This window comes from Melanerpes formicivorus, unplaced genomic scaffold (genome assembly GCF_026170545.1).
Source record: "Melanerpes formicivorus ecotype bairdi unplaced genomic scaffold, bMelFor1.0.p_v2 SCAF_56, whole genome shotgun sequence".
NCBI lineage: Eukaryota > Metazoa > Chordata > Aves > Piciformes > Picidae > Melanerpes > Melanerpes formicivorus.
The window spans coordinates 276,216-298,540 of NW_027142408.1; the positions used below are offsets into that span (position 1 = coordinate 276,216).

At 64.8% G+C, this 22,325-nt stretch overlaps 1 protein-coding gene across 1 annotated transcript in view; it reads left to right on the forward strand.

The window, feature by feature from the left end:
• The window catches only part of PLEC (plectin), a 75,736-nt gene extending 55,808 nt beyond the window's left edge, over nt 1–19,928 (forward strand). The window contains 34 exon segments of the mRNA XM_068161039.1: nt 136–220; nt 1,028–1,260; nt 1,572–1,691; nt 1,907–2,014; nt 2,097–2,315; nt 2,708–2,911; nt 2,992–3,223; nt 3,366–3,592; nt 3,766–3,888; nt 4,662–4,763; nt 5,383–5,484; nt 5,866–6,021; nt 6,392–6,547; nt 8,010–8,207; nt 8,493–8,621; nt 8,977–9,147; nt 9,923–10,078; nt 10,680–10,886; nt 11,158–11,277; nt 11,626–11,795; nt 12,352–12,511; nt 12,589–12,789; nt 13,294–13,419; nt 13,806–13,949; nt 14,696–14,884; nt 15,556–15,670; nt 15,751–15,917; nt 16,478–16,640; nt 17,076–17,230; nt 17,315–17,389; nt 17,952–18,069; nt 18,224–18,405; nt 18,498–18,618; nt 18,945–19,928. Of these exon segments, the coding sequence (XP_068017140.1) occupies nt 136–220; nt 1,028–1,260; nt 1,572–1,691; nt 1,907–2,014; nt 2,097–2,315; nt 2,708–2,911; nt 2,992–3,223; nt 3,366–3,592; nt 3,766–3,888; nt 4,662–4,763; nt 5,383–5,484; nt 5,866–6,021; nt 6,392–6,547; nt 8,010–8,207; nt 8,493–8,621; nt 8,977–9,147; nt 9,923–10,078; nt 10,680–10,886; nt 11,158–11,277; nt 11,626–11,795; nt 12,352–12,511; nt 12,589–12,789; nt 13,294–13,419; nt 13,806–13,949; nt 14,696–14,884; nt 15,556–15,670; nt 15,751–15,917; nt 16,478–16,640; nt 17,076–17,230; nt 17,315–17,389; nt 17,952–18,069; nt 18,224–18,405; nt 18,498–18,618; nt 18,945–19,024 (5,214 nt within the window). The 3' untranslated portion in view covers nt 19,025–19,928.
• Nucleotides 19,929–22,325: the final 2,397 nt, after the last annotated feature.

The following is a 22,325-nucleotide window of genomic DNA, read 5'->3' on the forward strand; positions in this document are numbered from 1 at the left end:
GTGGCATGGGGCAGCTGAGTGGGTCACAGCAGAGAGGGGGAGGCAGGAGTGAGGCCACTGGAAGGGCTAAGGGTGGTGGTGGGCACAGGGGCACCCATGGGTGCGGCGTTGGTGCCATGGGACACTCTTGGCCAGGTGCTGTGCGAGGAGATCCGCGGGCGGCTGGGGGAGCTGGATGGTGCCCTGGTGAGTGGGCAGCAGGTGCTGGAGATGGTGACAGGTGAGTGGCACTGTCTGGGGACCATGGGGCAGGGGAGGGAAGGGAGGGATATGGAGTGCCAGGTGTGCCAGCACCCAGGGCACCTCTGGCATCAAGTGTCATTGGGGTTCTCTGGGGAGGCTGCAGGAGTTTGATGTGGTGTGGCAGGGGCTAGAGCAGGTGCAGAGAAGGGCAAGGGAGCTGGGGAAGGGTCTGGAGAACTTATGAGGAGCAGCTGAGGGAGCTGGGGGTGTGGAGCCTGCAGCAAAGGAGGCTGAGGGGAGACCTTGTGGCTCTCTGCAAGCCCCTGAGAGGAGGCTGCAGCCAGGGGGGGCTGAAAGCTCTTGTTCCAAGCATTGGGCCAAGAGGAAGCAGCCTCAGGTTGCCCCAGGGGAGGTTGAGGTTGATCATGAGGAACAATTTCTGCACCTTGAGGCTTGTGCAGAACTGGCCCAGGCTGCCCAGGGCAGTGTTGAGTCCCCATCCCTGGGGGGGTTTCCAAGCTGTGGAGCTGTGGTGCTGAGGGCCATGGTTTGGTGGTGCCCTGGCAGTGCTGGGTCAGTTGCCAGACTCCAGGAGCTTGGAGGCCTCTTCCACCCTAATTTCACCATTCCATGTGATGCAGCCCATGGCATTGTGGCTGCTCAGCAGCACCCCATGGGATGGAGAGGGGCTGTGAGTGACCCAGTGGGCGTCAGAGACATGGTGGGATGGGCACTGGCAGCCAGGGCATTGAATTCTGGCTTGGGCAGGGATGAGGGACCAGAGCTGTGTCCAGGGGTGGTGTGTGGGGACAGGGTGAGTGCCATGGTGACATGGTGGGCACAGGGGAGGAGGCACAGCTGGCACAGGAGAAGATGGAGGCGCTGCGGATGCGGTACCTGATCGCCGGGCAGAGCAGTGCCGACACCGAGCAGCGGCTGCGCCAGGCCCTGGAGGCCTCCTCCCGTCTGGGCACTGCCCCCGAGGAGCTGGCACTTTGGCTGGGCCAAATGGAGACTGAGCTGGACACCTGGGACAACGGGCACGAGGCCCCAGTCAGTGACAGCGACAGGGAAAAGGTGAGGGGCAGGGGCACCTGGGCACCATCACCCCCTGCCCACGGCTGTGTCTGGGAGGTCTTGGCTGGGTGGCACTTGCTGGGTTGTGGCAGGAGGTGCCATGACAGTGAGCAGTGGGTTCACCAGGAGGGTCCATGGCCAGATGGGGGCACCCCCAGTGCCATGATACCAGGCATGGGTGTACAGGGAAGGTTTATGTCCTAGTGATGCCACTTCAGTGCCACAATAACAGGCCCTGGGTGCACCGGGAGGGTCGGTGTCATGGTCATGCCACCCTGGTGCCTGCAGCTGACAGCTGCTCCACACCACAGTTCCAGCAGGTCCTGGAGGCCCAGCTCTGCCACTCAGCTGCACTTGGGCAGCGCCTGGAGGACATCAGCCGGGTGCAGCTGGATGCCAGCGCCCTCTGTACCCAGCTTGCTGACCAGAAGGTGGGTCTGGAGCCCTGCTCCAAGATGGGCGCACCTTCTGGCACCCAAAAAGGTGCCCAGAGCTCGCTGGGGACACCAGTGCTGGGTCCCTGCTCTGTTGGGCTGCTGCAGTGATCCCCAAGTGGGAGGTGCCAGGGTTGCTGCAGCACCCTGCACCAAACACCCTGCACCCAGAGCTCTATACCCAGCACCCAGTGCCTACCTCTTGCCCGCAGCTGCTGTCGGCTGAGGTCCTGCAGCACCGGGCGCTGGTCGAACGCCTGCTGGGGGTCTCAGAGCTGCTGCTGCTTGCCTGTCCTGAGCCCCTACGCCAGCACCTGCAGGTGAGCTGCACCCATGGGTGCCAGATGGGGCCGTGCCGTGGCTGTGCCATCCCCTCTGACCTGTCTGTCTGTCCGTGGGCAGCCATCAGTGCGAGCGCTACGGGAGAGCACGGAGCAGCTGTGCCAGCGCAGCGCTGCCAGCGCCCTGCAGCTGGAGCAGGCCCAGCACCTGCTGGCACAGTTCAGCGAGGCGCTGGACGAGCTCTGGCCGTGGCTGGAGGAGACGCAGGACGTGGGCACGCAGCTGGCACCCAGCGCCAGCGGCTACGAGGCCTTCCGGGAGCAGCAGGCACTGCTGCAGGTCAGGGCGTGGGCACTGCGACAGTGGGCACGTGGTGGTGGCAGGGATGTGGTGATGGGCAAGGCGGGGACAGGGGGGAGGCAGAGGGGGTGGCAGGGATGTGAGGATGACAGAGATGTGGTGAGGGTGGGGATGTGGCAATGGTGGGGATGTGGCAGAGGCAGGGACATGGGGACAGCAGCGGTGTGGTGGTGGCAGGGACATGGGGACAGCGGGGATGTGGTGGTGGCAGGGGTGTGGTGGTGGCAGGGATATGGGGACAGCGGGGGTGTGGTGGCGGCAGGGGTGTGGTGGTGGCAGGGACATGTGGACAGCGGGGGTGTGGTGGTGGCAGGGACCGGGGAACCCATCCTGTCCCCTTGCGTGCCCCATGTGCCCGCCTGTGCCCGCAGTGCCTGCGGGAGGCCATCGCCGAGCACCGGCCGGTGATGGGGAAGCTGCAGCGCGTGGTGGCACAGCTGGCAGAGCTGAGCCCCGAGCAGGTGGCCCCCTTCCAGCAGCGGTGCCAGGAGGCAGAGGAGCAGTACGGGCACCTCCGTGGGCGCGTGGGCCAGGCAGCCGCTGTGCTGGATGACGCCCTGCCACGCTACAGCCAGGTATGGCCTGGCACGGGCATGGCAGTCTTTGGTTGGCATCCCTTGGGCTTCCGCTGACCCTGGGCGCTGCTTGCCCGCAGCTCACGGAGCGCATGGATCTGCTGCTGGAGAGCCTGGAGCAGCTGCAGAGCCGCCTGCAGTGCCAGCCCGGTGCCCATGGCGATGCCACCCACCTGCGGGAGCAGCTCCGTGAGAACAGCCTGGCACTGGGCGAGCTGGAGAAGCTGGGGGTGGCACTGGACACCATCCAGGCACAGGGCAGCGAGCTGCTGGCCACCATGCAGGCAGCTAATGCTGAGGCAGCTGCCACAGGTACTGGTGTGGCACGGCATAGAGGGGCAGGCATAGCCTGGCAGAGCATCCTGGCAGGGCCACGTCCCTGCTTGGGGCTGTGCCAGGGTGCTGAGTCCCAGGCTGGATGCCAGGGTGAGCCGTGTCCTCCATATGCCCACAGGGATCCAGGAGCGGGCAGCGCAGCTAAGGGCACAGTGGGGCTGTCTGCAGGGCCGGTGCCAGGAGCAGGAGCTGCGGCTGCAGGAGTTGCTGGCATTGGCAGAGCGGTTCTGGCACGGCCTGGCAGAGCTGGCATTGACCCTCAGCGACACCCAGCAGCTGGTCCTGGGGCTGGAGGAGGCTGGCAGTGAGCCTGAGGCCATCCGTGCCCAGCTCCGCAGCATGCAGGTAAGGCTGTGGAGCAGGATCACTGGGCACTGCCAGCATGTGGGCAGTGCCAGGGCATTGACAGCCATGTGGTATGGGCAGCCTCATGGCATGTACAGTGCCACAATATGGGCAACCCCATGGCAAGGGCAATGCCATGGCAAGGGCAGTGCCACAGCCCGTGGTGCCCACAGGCCCTGCGGGAGGAGATCGAGGCGCTGCAGGGGGAGCTGGACACGCTGGGCACCCTGGGTGTGGAGCTGATGGCATCCTGTGGGGACCCTGACAAGCCTGATGTCACCAAGAGCCTGGACGAGGTGAGTGCCAGCAGGCACGGGCACAGCACAGGGCAAGGGCAGGGCTGGAGTGTGCCTGTGGAAGGGGTGGGCATGACCCCAGACCCAACGTGGAGGGTGGCTGTGCCAAGCTCACATCCCTGCAGAAAGGACTGTGGTTCTGCCAGGCCTTGCACCCTGCACTGGTGCCCATGATCCTTGGCACCCTTGGCAGCCCTGGCTGGCTCCTGCACCCTGTGCTGGTGCCCACCTACCTCACCCACTGTCCTGCATGGTGCTACCAACCCCTATGCCCAGTGCCACTGACCCCTGTGCTCTGACCCTTGTGTGGCACCAATGAGCCCTGTGCCCTGACCCCTGCCTGGTGCCACTGACCCCTGTGCCCTGACCTCTGTGTGGCACCAATGAGCCCTGTGCCCTGACCCCTGCCTGGTGCCACTGACCCCTGTGCCCTGACCTCTGTGTGGCACCAATGAGCCCTGTGCCCTGACCCCTGCCTGGTGCCACTGACCCCTGTGCTCTGACCCTTGTGTGGCACCAATGAGCCCTGTGCCCTGACCCCTGCCTGGTGCCACTGACCCCTGTGCCCTGACCTCTGTGTGGCACCACTAACCCCTGTGCCCAGCCCTGTGCTTGGTGCTGCTGACTCCTGTGCCCTGACTCCAGTGCCACTGTCCCCTGTAACCAATGCCCATACCCAGTACCCAGTCCTGCACCCTGTGCCACTGACCCCCATGCTCTGACCCCGTGCCCGGTGCTCTGACCCCGTGCCCTGACCCCGTGCCCGGCCGCAGCTCTACTCCTCCTGGCACAGCCTGAACAAGGCCTGGACCGAGCGCTTTGCCCGCCTCGAGGAGCAGCTCCAGGCCGCTGTCACCTACCAGGACACCATGCAGGTGGGCACTGGGGGTGCCAGGGCAGACACCCACAGAGGGGCACAACCCCGCACTGTCATCCTCCTGTCCCTCCTCTGGGGGCTGAGTGGGCACTGTGGGCATGGCTACAGGCAGGAGCAGGCAGTGGGGCTGGCAATGGGCATTGGGCTGACAGGGCAGGGGGGCAATGGGGCCGGGGGGCAGTGGAGCTTGTAGTGGGCACTGGGCTGGCAGCATGCAATGAGGTAAGGAGGTGGGGAGCACTGGGGCTGGCAGGGCATGGGCTGGTGAGACAGTAAGGTAGTGGGACAAGAAGCTGGGAACAATGGGGCACTGAGGGTGGCAGGGCAAGGGGGCACCAGATGGGCACAGGGGCACTGGAGCAGTGGGGCTGGGGGCAGTGGCACCAGTGCCCTGTGCCAGTGTGACACCCTTAGGCCTCTCAGTGGGGCTGGGGCATCCTCTTGCCCCCTGGCACCCAGTGGTGGATCCAAGCCCCGCTCCTGGCCATGGGGCTACCAGGTGCACCCAGAGCGCTGCCATCCTGGAAGGGCTGGCATGCCTGGCACTTGGAGGCCTGAGTGGAGCAAAATGGGCAGAGGGCTGAGCCCAGGGTGCCCATGGTGCCCATGTTGTGCAGCGGCTGCTGGAGTGGCTGGAGGCAGGCGAGCTGCGCGTGGCAGACGAGTTCCTGGTCGGAGGGGACCTGGACGTGGTGCAGCAGCAGCTGGCAGAGCTCAAGGTGAGACAGGGACAGTGCCCCCATGGTGGGTGCTGGCTGGCGAGTCCTGCCCCGGAGCTGCCCAGAGTGGGCACAGCTCCCCAGGAGGAGGAGCTCTGGGACCAAGCTGTGCCATGCTGTGCCGTGCTGTGCCGTGCAGTACATGGCAGACTTACCTGCGCCATGCATGCCAAGGCAAATCAGACCCAGCTGTGCCATGCCGTGCCATGCTGTGCCTGTCAAGCCAAGCGGTATGTGCCAGACCCAGTTCTGCCATGCCAAGCCAGACCCAGATCTGCCATGTTGTCCCGTGCCATGTCGTGCCCTGCCGTGCCCGTTGGCACAGCAGCCCGTGCCGTGAGCAGGGCTGGGTGGAGGCCTCTTCTCACCAGTTGCCCACAGGAGTTCAAGCGGGAGCTGTACCAGTGCAAGGTGGATGTGGAGAGCCTGCGGCACCAGGCGGGCACAGCTGGCACAGGGCAGGGGGATGCCCCCTCCCCCCTGGGTGACTTCCGGCGGCGCTGGGACCGGCTGGAGGAGGAGGTGGTCAGCAGGCAGGTACGGGGGGTGGGTGCTGCTGCCCTGGGCACGGGGTGGCACCCAAGCTGTCAGCCAGGTCTGCCACTGGCATGGAGCAAGAGCTGTGGCAGGGGATGTGGGGTGCCTGGTGGGTGCTGGGTGGGTACACGGGGTGATGGGTGAGTGCTGGGGGGGAGGAGGTACCCTGGAGGTGCTGGGTGGGTACATGGGGTGCCATGTGTGGGTTCTGGGTGAGTGCTGGGTGGGTGGCAGTGGTTCCACATGGGTGCTGGCTGTGCAGGGTGCACAGGGTGCCAGATGGGTGTGTGGTGCTGGGTGGGTGCCACACAGGCACTGGACTGTCAGGGCCCCCACCTACGGGTGCCCACTTTCCCCCCCGCCTGGGCAGCACCAGCTGGAGGCGGCGCTGCTGGGCCTGGGCCAGTTCCAGCACCAGCTGGAGGAGCTCCTGCACTGGCTGGGGCACACCGGGGAGCAGCTGCGGGGCCCGACCCTGCTGAGCCTGGACCTGCAGAGCTGCGAGATCGAGCTGGCCAAGCACAGGGTGAGCTGTGGGGTGGGCACTGATCTCTGGGGCTCACCCAGGGCAGCCCCCTGCTCCAGCAGGGGCACCCCCAGCAGGTGCCCAGGATCCCCAGGCCCAGCTGCCTTTGCAAGCTCTCCACACAAGGAGACTCCACAACCTCTCTGGGCAGCCTGCTCCAGGGCTCAGAAGCCTCCAAGCCAAGAGGTTGCTCCTGAGGGAACCTCCTGGCTTCCACTTTGTGCCTGCTGCCCCTTGGCCTGGCCCTGGCCACCACTGGCCCCAGCCTCTTGTCCCCCAGCCTGCAGATGCTGAGAAGATTCCCTCTGAGTCTTCTCCTGCCCAGGCTCAGCAGCCCCAGGTCCCTCACTCTTCCCTCCTCAGAGTCTTCTCAGCAGCTTCCCAGCCTGCAGTGGCCTCTGTGCAGCAGTTGCCAGTCTGTGAGCTGGGGAGCCCAGCCCTGGCCCCAGTTGTGCAGCTGTGTGCTGAGCAGGGCAGAGCAGAGGGGCAGGAGAACCTCCCTTGTCCTGCTGGCCACACTCTGCTGCATGTCCCCAGGGGAGCCTTGGCCTTCTTGGCCACCTTGCTGGCTGATGGGGACCTTGTTCCCCCCCAGCACTCCCAGTTCCTTCCCAGCAGCTCCCCCTCTCCCCTGGACTGGGGCAGGGGTTGTTGCCCCCTCCCCATGGTCAGTACCCTCCTCCTGCCCTGGCTGAACCTCAGGAGGTTCCCATGCCCCACCTCTTCAGCCTGGGATCATGACACAGGAGGTCTTAGTCCTGGTCTTCTGCTGCAGGAAGTTTCCTGGCACCCTCCTGGCATCGATCCCAGGGGGGTGGCAACCAGCTGGGACAGGTCGTAGCTGGGGCAGGCCATGGCTGGGAACGCGTCCCCTCCCCGTTGACAGCATGGAAGGAATGAGGTGGCCCCGCCTTGCCCAGCGCCACAGCCCCTTGCCCAGGCACGCCGGAGCCGCGGCTGACGCAGGCGAGCTGCTGCCACATGCCGGCGGCGCTCGGGGGGTGGCACTGGCAGCCTCCGTGCCTCGTCCTGGCAACTTCCCTGCCACGGATGGCAAAGCCGGTGTCTTGCACCAGTCCCGTGCCACTCTGGGCACGAGAGTCAGGAGAGAGCTGGCACTTGGTTGTTGGCACTGGGGCATCTCTGGTGCCATATAGGGGAAAAGAGTCAGGGAACTAGTGACACTGGGGCATCTGCAGTGCCATGCTGGTAACAAGATCCAGGAGGGTGCCAGTGCTGGGACATCCCTTGTTCCACACCGAAGACAAGAGGCAGGGTGCTGGCACTGGGACGCCCCTGCTGCCATTGTCTCTGGCACAATGCTCCCAGGTCCCCATCCCCACAGGGCTGCTGGTCCCGTGGTGCCGGCCTTGGCGCGGGCAGCAGAGGCGCGGTGGGGCTCTGGGCTCGGCAGGGGTGACGGCGGGTGCCCGGTGCCAGGCCTGCCTGTGCCCGTGCCCAGGTGCTGCGGAACGACGTGCTGTGCCACGCGCGCACGGTGCAGGCCGTGAGCGAGGCCGGGCAGGGGCTGCTCCTGGGCAGCCTGGGCGACGGCGAGGAGGGGCTGCGGAAGGGGCTGCAGCAGCTGCGCCAGCGCTGGGACCTGGTGCTGAGCCAGACCGAGAGCCGACAGCTGGAGCTGGAGAACAACCTCAGCCAGGTATGGGCACGGTGTGGGCACCCCGGGGTGCCAGGGTGCTCAGCCAGCCACAGCACTGAACCATGGGTCGTGGTGCTGAGGCCACCACAGTGCTACTATGGCACTGAGACCACTGTGGTGCCACCATAGCACTGAGCTGTTGCACTGAAGCCGCCATGGCATTGAGCCCACTGCGATGCTGAGGCCACCACTGTGTTGACCCAGCCATGGCACTGAGCCCACCACGGCGCTGCTCTGGCATTGAGCCCACCATGGCACTGAGCAGCGCCCCTGTGGTTTCCCCAGGTCCAGGACATCACGCTGGAGATGACAGAGCTGCTGCAGTGGCTGGAGCAGGTGGAACTGCAGCTCTTCTTCTCCAAGCCAGTGTGGGGCCACCCGGACACCACCAAAGAGACACTCACCGCCCATCTGGTGAGCACCACGGTGTCCTCAAGGCTCCCTTTGTGCCCTAAAGCCACCCCTCTCTGCACCCAGGTGCCAGCAGCCTCCTGTGCCCTCTTCCAGACCCCTCCTGTGCCCCTCTGGACTCCCTGAGACAAAGCAGGAGCCCTACCTGGCCCCATCCCACTCCATCCCAACTCCCCTCTCATAGAACTGAGCTCACCATGGTACTGAACCCACCATGATGCCACCATAGCACTGAGCCCACCACGGTGCCACCATAGCGCTGAGCTCACTGTGGTGCTGAGCGCACCATGGTGCCCCCATCCCAACCCCCACCATGCCCACGTCCCTGTGCCCGTGTGACAAGGCTGGTGCTGTGCAGGAGCTGTGCCGGGTGCTGGAGTCCAAGCAGGATTGGTACGGGGAGGTGCGGGCACGGCTGCGGCGCTTGCTGGCCTCCGGCTGCCCCACCAGGTCCTGTGGCACCCAGCACCGCCTGCGCCTCCTGGAGACCAAGTGGGACAGCGTGCAGGAGCAGGCCCGCCTCAGGAAGGTGCGTGCTGGGCTGGGCTGGGGGTCCCACAGCAGGAGGCGGCCCACCAGGGTCTGCAGGAACCAGCTGGGTCAGGGGGACCCATAGGGATGGGGAGCAAACCCCAAGGGGTGTGGATTTGAAGGGCCTGGGGAGAATGTCACCATGGAGAGGAACCCAAGGAGTCCAACTGAGGGCTTGCTCCCAAGTCTGCTCTCAGGTCTCCTGGGGGATCTTAGCAACAGGATGAGAGGAAGTGGCCTCAGGTCACCCCTGGAGTGCTGGGCTCAGCTTTGGGCCCCTGACTCCAAGACGGACCTCGAGGGGCTGGAGTTGTCCAGAGAAGGGCAAGGGAGCTGGGGAAGGGTCTGGGGAACTTGTGAGGAGCAGCTGAGGGAGCTGGGGGTGTGGAGCCTGCAGCAAAGGAGGCTGAGGGGAGACCTTGGGTCTCTCTGCAAGTCCCTGAGAGGAGGCTGCAGCCAGGGGGGGCTGAGAGCTCTTGTGCCAAGCATTGGGCCAAGAGGAAGCAGCCTCAGATTGCCCCATGGGAGGTTGAGGTTGGCCATGAGGAACAATTTCTGCCCCTTGAGACTTGTGCAGACCTGGCCCAGGCTGCCCAGGGCAGTGTTGGAGTCCCCATCCCAGGAGGGGTTTCCAAGCCCTGGAGCTGTGGTGCTGGGGGCCATGGTTTGGTGGTGCCCTGGCAGTGCTGGGTCAGTGGCTGGATTTCATGAGCTTGGAGATCTCTTCCAAGTCAAATGGTTCCCCAGTGAGGTCACCCCCATGTCCCCCACAGGAGCAGCTGGCTGAGGGGCTGACAGTCACCACCGAGTTCCACGGCACTGCGCAGGAGCTGCTGCGTTGGGTGGCTCACACTGAGGAGCTCCTGGGCTCCCCTGCTCCACCCAGCTTTGTCCTGGACACGGTCACCGAGCAGATCCAGGAGCACAAGGCAAGTCTGAGATGTGCCAATGGGGTGCCATCATCTCAACAACCACCCAGCTGTGCCCACACCCTGTGCCAGGGGCGATTCCTGGCCTGGATCAGCCCTACTGTGGCCAGCAGGAGCAGGCAAGGATGGTCTCCCTTGCCAAGCATTGGGCCAAGAGGAAGTGGCCTCAGGTTGCCCCAGGGGAGGTTGAGGTTGATCATGAGGAACAATTTCTGCCCCTTGAGGCTTGTGCAGAGCTGGCCCAGGCTGCCCAGGGCAGTGTTGGAGTCCCCATCCCTGCCGGGGTTTCCAAGCCCTGGAGCTGTGGTGCTGAGGGCCATGGTTTGGTGCTGCCCTGGCAGTGCTGGGTCACGGGTTTGACTCCAGAAGCTTGGAGACCTTTTCCACCCCAACCCATCCATGATTCTCTGACTCCATGGGACTGGGCTCTCCCTGGTGAGGTCCTGTGTGGCTCCAGTGCCAGAATCTCCCCAGGGCTGCTGAAGGAACGTCTCCCCCATGGTGGTTGTGGAGTGAGTCAGCTCCACATAGGCTGTTCTGGGGTTCACCTGTCCCACCCTGGGGCCATCGTCACACGCCCAGCAGTGCCCTCTCCCCACAGGCACTGCTGAAGGAGGCGAGTGCCCATGGGGAGCAGCTGGCAGGGCTGGAGGCCGTGGCTGCCCGCCTGAGGGACTTCAGCAGGAGACAGGATGGAGCTGTCATCCAGAACCTGCTGCTGAGTGCCAGGGAGCGGCTGGGCAAGGTGCTGCAGCGGGCAGCCGAGCGTGGGGCACAGCTGGAGGATGCCCGCAAGCGTGCCAAGCAGGTACCAGGGCATCGTGCCAGGGATGTGGGTCCTGCTGGTGCCACACAGCTCCAGCATGGGGACCATAGGTGGTGCCATGGTGGCACCTGGGCCATGTGGCTCTGCGGGTGCTTGCTGTGGCTCCTCAAACACGTCACCTTGGTCACTCTTGCTCCTGCACTGGGCACAAGGATCCCCCCTACCCAGGTCCTGCACTGGGCACAAGGAGCCCCTAGACCCCGTGCTGGGCACAAGGACACTACCCTCCCCGAGCCTGTCCCCTCTGTTGCAGTTCAGCGAGTCCCGGCGGCTGCTCCTGGACTGGATGGATGAGGTGGAGCAGAGCCTGGAGGTGCCACAGGACACGGGCATGAGCCAGGAGGAGATCAAGGACCAGCTGGCTGAGCACAAGGTGGGCTTCCAGCAGGAGGTCAAGGGCCAGCTGGCTGTACCAAGGTGGGGGTCAGGAGGATGTGAGGGGCAAAGTGGATCAGGTCAAGATGGGGGACAGAAGGTCTAGGTCCAGCTGGCCCCGCAGAATGTGGAGATCAGGAGGACGTCAAGGGGCCGGGAGAGGACTTCAAGGCTCAGGCAATCAAGGTCCAACAGGACCAGCACAAGGTGGAGGCCAGGAAGAGGTTTCCATCTCCCAGTGGGATGGCAGTGCCCTGATGCTGGGGGGCTGTAGGTGGCAGGGCTTGCAGATGCCAGGGGATGGATGCAGGTGCCAGGGTGGGTCCCAGCAGTGTCTCTTCTGCAGGCATTCCAGAAGGTTCTGCGTGCCAAGCGCCCGGTGCTGGAGGCCACTCTGCGCAGCGGGAGGGCACTGCAGGAGCGGGCACGGTGCCAGCAGGACCTGCAGCCGCTGGAGGAGCTGCTGGGGGAGTTGAAGGAGCGATGGGATGGGCTCTGTGCCCGCGCCGCGGAGAGGTGGCATCGTCAGCACCCGTGGGCAGGGCGGGAGATTGGAGGGGATGGGGATGGGGATGAAGATGGGATGGGATGGGACAGGATATGATGGAATGGGAGAGGATAAGATGGGGTAGGATGGGGCAGGATGGGATGGGATAAGGATGAAGATGAGGATGGAACAGGGCTAGATGGGAATGGGATGGGATGTGATGAGATGGGGATGAAAATGAGGCTGGAATGGGGATGGGATAACGATAGGGTGGGATGGCAATAGCTTGGGGAGCTTGTGATGGAGATGCAGATGAGGCTGGGATAGGGATGGGAGATTGGGACAGGGATGAAGATGGGAGTGGGATGGAGATGAGATGGGATGGGACTCTGTGCCCTGCTTGCTGGGTGGCTCCTGGGCAGGCACCCTGGCATCGTCCTCCATGGACACCCTGCTGCCTGCCTGGGACTCCCTTCCCCAGCTACTTGTTGATCAGCCACGGTCCGTGCCCAGCCATGGGGCTGCCATGGGGTGACCGATGTTGTGCCATGGCACTGAGCTGGCACTGCCTGTGTGCTCTGGCAGGCAGCACCAGCTGGAGGAGCAGCTGCTGTTCTCAGGCAGGTTCTCAGAGGCGCTGCGGGCACTTCTGGACTGGCTGTGCCATGCCGAGCCCCAGCTGTGTCAGGACGCGCCCGTTGGTGGGCACCGCGACCTGGTGGCTGACCTGATGGACAAGCACAAGGTGAGTGTCCCCCAGCCTGTGCCACCCGCCGAGAGGGCAGGGGGCTGGGTGGGACCTGTGCCACCTGCTGTCCCCAGGTGTTCCAGAAGGAGCTGGGCAAGCGGGCGAGCTGTGTGCGGGCACTGAAGCGTTGGCTGCGGGACCTGCCGCGGGGCAGCGCTGGCACCGGTGACTCGCAGTGGCTGCAGCAGCAGGTGGAGGAGCTCAGTGCCCGCTGGGACCTGGTCTGTGCCCTCTCTGTCTGCAAGCAGACCCGGCTGGAGGCTGCCCTGCGCCAGGTGGGTGCCAAGGGGTAGCCGCCAAGCCAGGGCTTCCCCGGATAGAGAGGTCAGGGTCTGCCGCTGGTGTGTCCTCCTGGGGCGGTTCTGCAGGGGCCATGGCTGGGCTGTGGGGTGCTTCTGGGGGTGCCCAGGTGGTGGGTGGCTGCATTGCAGGGTGCTCTGGAGGGTACCAGACTGGCAAGTGCCCCTGGGTGCCCAGACAATGGGTGGCTGTGCTGCGGTCTGCTCCACAGGATGCCCAGATGGTGGGTGGCCATGTCACAAGGTGCTGTGGCTGGGTGCCAGGCCAGATGCCAGGCTGAGTGGGTGCTGCAGGTGCCTGCTGTAGGTGTGCCCACACACAGGGTGCCTGGGGCAGGATGGCAGCACATTGCAGGGTGCCCTGCTCCATGGGGAGGTGCTGCTGGGGGGCAGGGGCCAAAGCTGCAGGGCCCAGGGTCTGGCTGAGGTCTTGGGGCCCATGAGGTGGGCACTGAGCAAGTGCTCTGGTGCCCGTGCCAGGCAGAGGAGTTCCACAGCCTGGTCCAGTCCTTTCTGGGTCGCCTCTCGGAGTCGGAGAAAAGCCTCAAGTTTGGCATCTTGCCCGAGGAGGAGGCGGCTGTGCAGGAGTGCCAGGGCCAGCTGCAGGTTGGTGCCAGCTCCCACTAGTCCCCACCAGCTTCTGTCTCCAGGGTGGCTCCATCCTTGCCCTTCTATGGCCCATGGCTGGGGTCACTTGGCCCTAGCTAGCCCCTGCCAGGACATGGGGGGAACCACCCTGAGATGTGGGGTGTTGGGTCTCATCATGCCAAGGCAAAGGGGCTGGGGCCTCCAGCACCCCAAGGTGTGGAGTTCTGGGGTCTCAATACTCTGAGATGTGTGGATTGAGGATCCCAGCACCCCATGCCATGCTTGGTGGCTGTGCTCACTCCACTGCATGCCCAGCCCAGGTGGAGGCTGGTCCCGATGGTGCCAGGGTGTGTGGTGGGTGTCAGAGACCATGGCCTGGCTGTGCCATTCTCTATGTCCCCCAGGAACTGCTGAAGTCCCTGCAGTGCCAGGAGCTGGAGCTGGAGTGCATCACCTCGCTGGGGGAGGAGATCCTGGCCACCTGCCACCCCGACTCCATTGTTGCCATCAAGTCCTGGGTGACAGTGGCCAAGAGCCGCTTTCAGGAGGTGGGTTGGTGGTGCCAATGACCCACCTCAGCTCCTCCTGCCCACCCTGACCCCTGTGACCCACCAGGAGTCGCCATCACGACCAGCTGTAGCCATCCCTTTGCTCCCACCCCTGTTCCCCATCCTGGTGCCATCATGGTCTCTGTGGTGCCACCCAGATGGTGGTGGCTCAGTCCTGTGTGGTGCCAGATGCCACCCAGCCTGGACATGGTGTCCCTGGAGAGGAGCACCTTGGGGATGCCCATCCCAGGGATGCTCCTGGGCATTGAGGGTTTGGGGGGAGAGCTCCAGATCCCTGCACTCCTGGGATGGCTCTGGTGGGTTCAGCTGGGCCCTCACCGCATTGGCACCAAGCCCCAGCCAGCAGCTGCCTGGGATCTGGGATCTCTGGGATCTGGGATCTCTGGGATTAGATCTGGATCTGCTCCAGGGCCCTGCTGCCCTTGGGGCTGAGGACATGGCACAGCCCCACTGCCAGGGCAGCTGGTATGGCCATGGGAACACAACCCTGCCCCATGGCAATGTCTCCAGTCCCTGTCCCACATCCCTGCCCCATACCCACTGGGGCTGCTGGCAGGGGGTCTGTGCCAGCCCCATGGCAGGGCTGACCATGGCTCCTCCAAAGCCCTGATCCTATGGCTGGGCAACAAAGCAGCCAGCCCCATGCCCCCCCAGTGCCCACCCTGTGCCATGCCCCCAGTGCCAGCCTTCTGGTGCCATCCTGCTGAGGCAGGGTGGTGCTGCAGGTGCTGAGCTGGGCGCAGCAGCAGGGCGAACGGCTGCAGGCACAGGCAGCAGTGCTGGCAGCGCAGCGGGAGGAGGTGGCACGGCTGGCAGAGTGGATGGCATCGGCTGAGGAGGCGCTGAGCCTGCGGGACCAGGAGCCGCTGCCCGAGGAGGCCGAGGCGCTGGAGGAGCTCAGTGCCCAGCACATGGTGAGGGGCACACACCCAGCCCCCTGCCATCTCTCAGGCATGGCACAGCCACAGCTCCAGAGCACCAAGGCCAAGGCTGGAGCTGCTGGTGCACAGCCAAAGTGCCAGAGAAGGGCAAGGGAGCTGGGGAAGGGTCTGGAGAACTTGTGAGGAGCAGCTGAGGGACCTGGGGGTGTGGAGCCTGCAGCAAAGGAGGCTGAGGGGAGACCTTGTGGCTCTCTGCAAGTCCCTGAGAGGAGGCTGCAGCCAGCTGGGGCTGAGAGCTCTTGTGCCAAGCATTGGGCCAAGAGGAAGCAGCCTCAAGTTGCCCCAGGGGAAGTTGAGGTAGGCCCTGAGGAGCAATTTCTGCCCCTTGAGGTTTGTGCAGGCTTGGCCCAGCCTGCCCAGGGAAGTGCTGGAGTCCCCATCCCTGCAGGGGTTTCCCGCCTGTGGAGCTGAGGGCCATGGTTTGGTGGTGCCCTGGCAGTGCTGGGTCACTGGGTGGACTCCAGGATCCTTGAGGCCTCCTCCAGGAGGCATTCCATGGGTTCTCTCTACAGGATGGACCTGGGGAGGGGTCAGCAGGGCTGCTCTGATGTGGCTGCCCTCCCAGCTCCAACCCCGTGGCCAGGCACCTCTGGGGCCATGCTGGCATGGCTGGTGGGCACTCACCACTGGGTGGTCTGCTGCAGGTCTTCATGGAGGAGCTGAACCGCAAGCAGCCTGAGGTGGAGAAGGTCACCAAGAGCAGCAAGCAGAAGATGGGCCCTGACCTGGGCCCCCCGGCCACCCGCCGGCTGCCCTCACGTAAGGCCCTGTTGCCCCCATGCCCTGCAGTGCCCTGGGGTGCCTGTCGGTGCCCTCACCGCCCCTCTCGCTGGCCACAGGTCGCCGCAGCAGCGGGAAGGCAGCGGGCACGCTGGCAGTGCCACTTGGGGGGATGGAGCCCCAGAGCCCGCTGGTGGCCCAGCTCCTGCAGCGCTGGCAGCAGCTCTGGCTGCTGGCACTGGACCGGCAGTACCGGCTAGAGACCGCCCAGCAGCGGCTGCGTGAGGTACCCACCCCCTGGCACCGCTGGGCACTGCAGGGGCACCACCAGCTCAGCCCCATGGCCCTGGGTGGGACAGGGCTGGGGATGGTCCCCAGGGTGGGTGGGATGGAGCAGGTAGTACCCTGGAGCCTTTCTGGACCCGTCAGGGCATCCTGTGGGCAACACTGGGCAAATCCTGGCAGCCACCAGCCCCCTGAGCTTGGGTCCTGGGCAAAACTCAGTGGGGTCTGGAGTGGGGGGAGCTCATAAGGGGGAGACCCAATGTGGGGCACAGCATGGGGCAGAGTGTGGGCACAACAGGGTTCACAATGTGGGACACATCATGGGTGCAATGTGGGGCACAGCATGAGCGCAACAGGGGGTGTACCATGGGGCAGCGTGGGGCACAGTGTGGGTCACGACATGGGGCACAGCTTGGGGCAGAGTGTGGGGCACAATGTGGGACAGATTATGGGGCAGAGTAAGTGGCACAGCGTGAGGCAGAGCGTGGTCACCTCGGGTGCCATAAGGGGGGGGTGCCAGGGAGATTTTGGTGCCACTAACCTGGGTCTGTGCCCCCCAAGCTGGAGGAGTTTGCCCACTTTGACTTCGGGGCCTGGCGTCAGCGCTACGTGCAGTGGATCGGGCGGCGCAAGGCGCGGGCACTCGACATCTTCCGTGGCATCGACCGCGAGCAGGCCGGCCGCGTCAGCCAGCGCCAGTTCATTGCCAGCGTCCTCGCCTCCAGTGCGTGCCAGGGCTGGGCTGGGCACCCCATGGGGCTTTGGGCTGGCCAGGCTGGAGCTGTGGCTGTGAGGCCAATGGCATGAGGGTTGCCACGACCAAGTGAGGCTCTCTGGGGGGGTTGGGGCTCTCCAGTGGCACCTGGCCAGGCTGGCTGGGTGAGGCCAGTGGGATGAGGTTGATGAATGCCAAGTGCTGGGTCCTGCCCATGGGTTCCAGCAAGGCCACGAAGACTCCAGGCGAGGGGCAGAGAGGACATTAGGATCCCCATGAGGGTGGTGAGACGCTGGCACAGGTTGTCTGTAGCAGCTGTCGACACTTCATCCCTGGAGGTGTTGAAGGGCAGGCTGGGTGGTGGGAGGTAGCCCTGCCCACAGCAGTGGGGTTGGCACTGGCTAATCTTGAAGGCCCCAAGCCATGCCATGCTTGCCCTGCCAGAGTTCCCCACCAACGTGCTGGAGATGACGGCAGTGGCTGCCATCTTCGACACCAATGGCGATGGCTTCATTGACTACTGCGAGTTCCTCAGCGCCCTGCACCCCAGCCGGGACCCCCTGCGCCGCGGCGCCGACGCCGACCAGATCCAGGATGAGGTATGGCAGCCCCATTGCCAGGGCACTGCCAGGGTGGGGCTGGGCGGTCCTGGCGTGCTTCTGAGCCCAGCCTGCCCTCCCCAGGTCAACAGGCAGGTGGCCCAGTGCAACTGTGCCAAGCGCTTCCAGGTGGAGCAGATCAGCGCCAACAGGTACCGGGTAAGTGCCAGCCTACGCCAGCATTGCCACCACCACAGCTGGCAGCCCCCAGGCTTGCTCCCGCAGCTTCCCACGTCCCTGTGGCTCAGGGGGTCACTGCACCCAGATGGCACATGGTGGGCACGTATGGGCCCCAGATGGACACACCTAGGAGGTGGTCCTCGCTGTGACCCACATGCCCACCCTCATGCCACAGTTCAGGGAGCTGCAGGAGCTGCATGTGGTGCAGATCCTGTGCATGGTGGGCACAGATGGGTCGCAGATGGGCACAGCTGGGTGGGGGTCACTGCTATGACCTCCTGTGCCCTCCAGCTTCACCCTGTGCTCACCTCATGCTTGCAGTTCAGGGAGTCACAGCAGCTGCACATGGTGGGCACAGATGGGTCCTAGATGGGCACAGCTGCAAGGGGGTCCCTGCTGCTCACCCTGTACCCACCTCATGCCCACACTTTGGGGAGTTGCAGCAGCTGTGCGTGGTGGGCACAGATGGGCACAGCTGGGTGGGGGTCCCTGCTGTGCCCCCTAGTCCCCGCCTCACCCCCTGCCCACCTGGTGCCGGCAGTTTGGGGAGTCGCAGCAGCTGCGCATGGTGCGGATCCTGCGCAGCACCCTGATGGTGCGGGTCGGCGGCGGCTGGATTGCGCTGGACGAGTTCCTGGTGAAGAACGACCCCTGCAGAGGTGCGTGCAGGGGACATGGGATGCCCACGGTGGGGGTCTGTGCTGGCAGGAGGCCAGGCAGACCCTGGCACTGCTGTCCTGGCCATCCCCCTGCCCGCGGTGCCATGCGGGTCGGGGGTGCCCACTGGGCTCTCACCAGCTGTACCCCCTGCAGTGAAGGGCAGGACCAACCTGAAGATCAATGAGCGCTACCTGTCCTCAGACTCCTTCGGGGTCACCAAGGGCGCAGGGACCCCCGCGTCTGCCTCCCCCAAAGCGCTGTCCCCCAGCCGCTCCAGCTCCAGCCTCAGCCTCTACAGCAGCGCCTCGGCCCCCAGCAGCCCCCTGGCCCGGAAGGTGAGGGGCAGGGGCACCCCCAGAGCCTTAATGTCCCCCTAGAGGTCACCCCTCCTGCCCCCCGTGGGTTCTGACCCCCCTGTGCCCCCCAGTCGGTGCTGCGGAGGACGCGATCCGGAGACCGCTGCCCACGCTCCCGGGGATCCCAGATGCCCGACGGCGCTGAGCTGCCCAGTCTCGCACCCCAGGAGACCCCTGCCCTGGCACCTTCTGGTAAGGAACCCCCTGGCACCCCGGGCAGCACCCTACCCACCCCATGGGGCACAGGGGTCTGGGATGCATGGGGAAGCTGGAGATGGTGGGGGATGTGGGGCAGGGCACTGGGGACATGTGGGGCAGGGCGTTGGGCAGAGTGGAGGGGGGATGTGGGGCACAGTGGTTGGTTGGTGTGGGGCAGGACAGTGCGGGGCATGTAGGGGCAGGGCATGTGGGGGTATGTGGGGCAGGGAAATGTGGCAGGGTGGGGCACAGTAGTGGGGCGATGTGGGGCAGGGCAATGGGTCCACCCCCAAGCCCGTGACCCCCTGCCCCGGTCTCAGAGTCCCCACAGCAGCCTCCCCTGGCCCTGGCAGAGCCACCTGAAGAGGCCCTCCCGGAGCGCCGCAGCCCCTGCCGCTGACCCCCCGTGCCCAGCGCCCTACTCAGGACCCTCCCCACGGCTGGAGGATGGCACAGCTGCGTGCCCCACGTGTCTCCAGCCTAGCACTGCCTTCCCCCCCGAGCTGGCACACACCTGCAAGGGCTGAGCTCTCTGTCACCCACCCACCGGGCCCCCCCCCATCCCACCAGGGCCACCCATGTCACTGGGGCCACCAATGCCACTAGGTCTCATCCATCCCATCAGAGCTCTCCAATGCCACCAAGGCTCACCCATCCCACCAAACCGGGCCCTGGCATATATGCAAGCACCCCCTGCCATGCAGCAACCCACCCCAGGGCTCTGGCTGGCATGACCCTCTGCCCACCCCTCCCTGCCCTTCCACCCCACTGGGCAGCTCTGGGGGGCTGAGCCTCTCCCAGTGCCCAGGCAACTACCAGGAGCACCCTGCAGATGTGGGGGCTGCCAGGGCACCCAGATGCCACTGGGATGGGGGCAACCCTTTTCCTGGGCCATTGTGCTGGCCACTGGTGCCCCCTGGCATAAGGCACTGCCTGGGGGGTTCCCCCATCCTGCCACCCGTGCCACAGTGGGAGGTGGCTGGGCTTGGTACCAGGCACCAGTGCCCCTCACTGGATGCCAAGCCCATATCTGGTGCTAACCCTTCCCCATCTTGGGTGTCTGGTGCGTGCCTGGCTACAGCTACCCCCAACCTGCTCTGCCAGGACTGGGGTTCCAGGGGCAGGGGGTCCCTCGTGCCCATGCCCCATCCCACCTGTGGCACCCACGGGTGGCAGGAGCAGACCCCCCCCCCGCTGACGCATGCTAACGGACTGCAGTAGAGCTGAATGTAACCCTGGCACGGCTGGCATGGCCTGGCACGGCTCCACCAGCCACAATAAAGTGTAGGTTTCTTTTTCTATGAGCAGTTGGAGGCTCTCCATGCTCTGTCTCTCTGTCTGCCCCCCTGCCCCCCTGTGCCTCTGCTCACTGCCCTGTCACAGCTGGGTGCTGCTGCTGGGTACCATCCTTCCTTGGCATTGACAAAGCTGCTGCACATGCGGTGGCTGGGCATGCCTGGGCAGCAGAGTGGCACATGGTGGCTAGGCACAACTGGGTGTGCCCCTGTCTGGGTGCAGCTGGCAGAGCCGTGTGGCGCCAGAGCTGCAGCTGGCAAAGCTGGGGCGGTGCAGCAGGTGCCAGTGGGCACCGTGCCGCGTTCCTCCTTTCCGAGGAAGCGTTGCTGGCATTCCTGCTGTGCCCAGTGCCTCTGCCCGTGGCCCTCAGCCCACACCCATGGTGGGCAGCACTGGGTGAGGCCCTGTCCCCATTCCCTAGTGCCACCCTGCAGCCTTGAGGGTATTTGGATTGCCCATGCGGTGCCCACCCAGCGTGATGCTTGCAGCGGTTCCATGCTGGGCAGTTTTGGGACAGCTGGGATGGGGCACAGCTGTGGGTCAGGGTGGCACAGCAGGTCATGGGGCTGGTGCCACCGGCGTGGGCCTGGTGCCCACATATTGCGCATTCCTCTGCCTGTGGAAACCTTGGGCCCCTACTCCCAGCCTGGGCACACACCTGGCACCACCAGCACCACTGTCATATCACAGCCGTGCCAAAGCCCCGAGGACTGAAGCAAAGCTGGGAAGCTAAGCCAACCTTTTGCTAGGTGCCAAGGCCCTGGCACTGTGGTGTCACCAGGGCTGGAGCTGGGCAGTGAGGGACACTGTCCATGGGAATGGGCACATGAGGACCATTGAGGCCGGAAACCCCTGTGGCACAGGGCAGGGATGCCCTGGGAAGCCTTCATGGGGGCAGCAGTGCATCTCCATGGCTCTGTCACACAGGTGGCTCCTGGGGCAGCAAGGAGGAGGTTGGGCCCCAATGGGCACCATCATGGGTGGGTTCTTGGGTCCCAGCACCCCTGAGCTGTGCCTCTGGTGGAGCTGGTGCTGGGGGGCTCTGGTCGTGAGGTGGAGCAACAGTACCAAGGAGCCCAGGAGCACTCCACAGGTCCCCATGGATTCAGTGATGTCCCCATGGAGCCGTTGAGGTCCCCATGGAGCTGGTGAAGTCTCTATGGAGTCAGTGATGTCCCCATGGAGCTGGTGAAGTCTCTATGGAGTCAGTGATGTCCCCATGGAGCTGGTGAGCTTTCCCTGGAGCTGGTGAGGTCCCCATGGAGCTGGTGAGGTCCCCATGGAGCTGGTGAGCTTTCCATGGAGCTGTTGAGGTCCCCATGGAGCTGGTGAGGTTTCCATGGAGCTGGTGAGGTCCCTCTGGAGTCAGTGAGGTCCCCATGGAGCTGGTGAGTTTTCCATGGAGCTGTTGAGGTCCCTCTGGAGTCAGTGAGGTCCCCATGGAGCTGGTGAGGTCCCCATGGAGCTGGTGAGGTTCCCATGGAGCTGGTGAGGTCCCTCTGGAGTCAGTGAGGTCCCCATGGAACTGGTGAGGTCCCCATGGAGCTAGTGAGGTTCCCATGGAGCTGTTGAGGTCCCTCTGGAGTCAGTGAGGTCCCCATGGAGCTGGTGAGATCCCCATGGAGCTGGTGAGGTTCCCATGGAGCTGGTGAGGTCCCTCTGGAGTCAGTGAGGTCCCCATGGAGCTGGTGAGGTCCCCATGGAGCTAGTGAGGTTCCCATGGAGCTGTTGAGGTCCCTCTGGAGTCAGTGAGGTCCCCATGGAACTGGTGAGGTCCCCATGGAGCTGTTGAGGTTTCCATGGAGCTGTTGAGGTCCCCATGGAGCTGTTGAGGTCCCCATGGAGCTGGTGAGGTTTCCATGGAGCTGTTGAGGTCCCCATGGAGCTGGTGAGGTTTCCATGGAGCTGGTGAGGTCCCCATGGAGCTGGTGAGGTTCCCATGGAGCTGGTGAGGTCCCTCTGGAGTCAGTGAGGTCCCCATGGAGCTGGTGAGGTCCCCATGGAGCTGGTGAGGTTTCCATGGAGCTGGTGAGTTTTCCATGGAGCTGTTGAGGTCCCTCTGGAGTCAGTGAGGTCCCCATGGAGCTGGTGAGGTTTCCATGGAGCCGTTGAGGTCTCTATGGAGCCAGTGAGGCTTCCATGGAGCTGGTGAGGTCCCCATGGAGCTGGTGAGGTCCCCATGGAGCTGGTGAGCTTTCCATGGAGCTGTTGAGGTCCCCATGGAGCTGGTGAGGTTTCCATGGAGCTGGTGAGGTCCCTCTGGAGTCAGTGAGGTCCCCATGGAGCTGGTGAGTTTTCCATGGAGCTGTTGAGGTCCCTCTGGAGTCAGTGAGGTCCCCATGGAGCTGGTGAGGTCCCCATGGAGCTAGTGAGGTTCCCATGGAGCTGTTGAGGTCCCTCTGGAG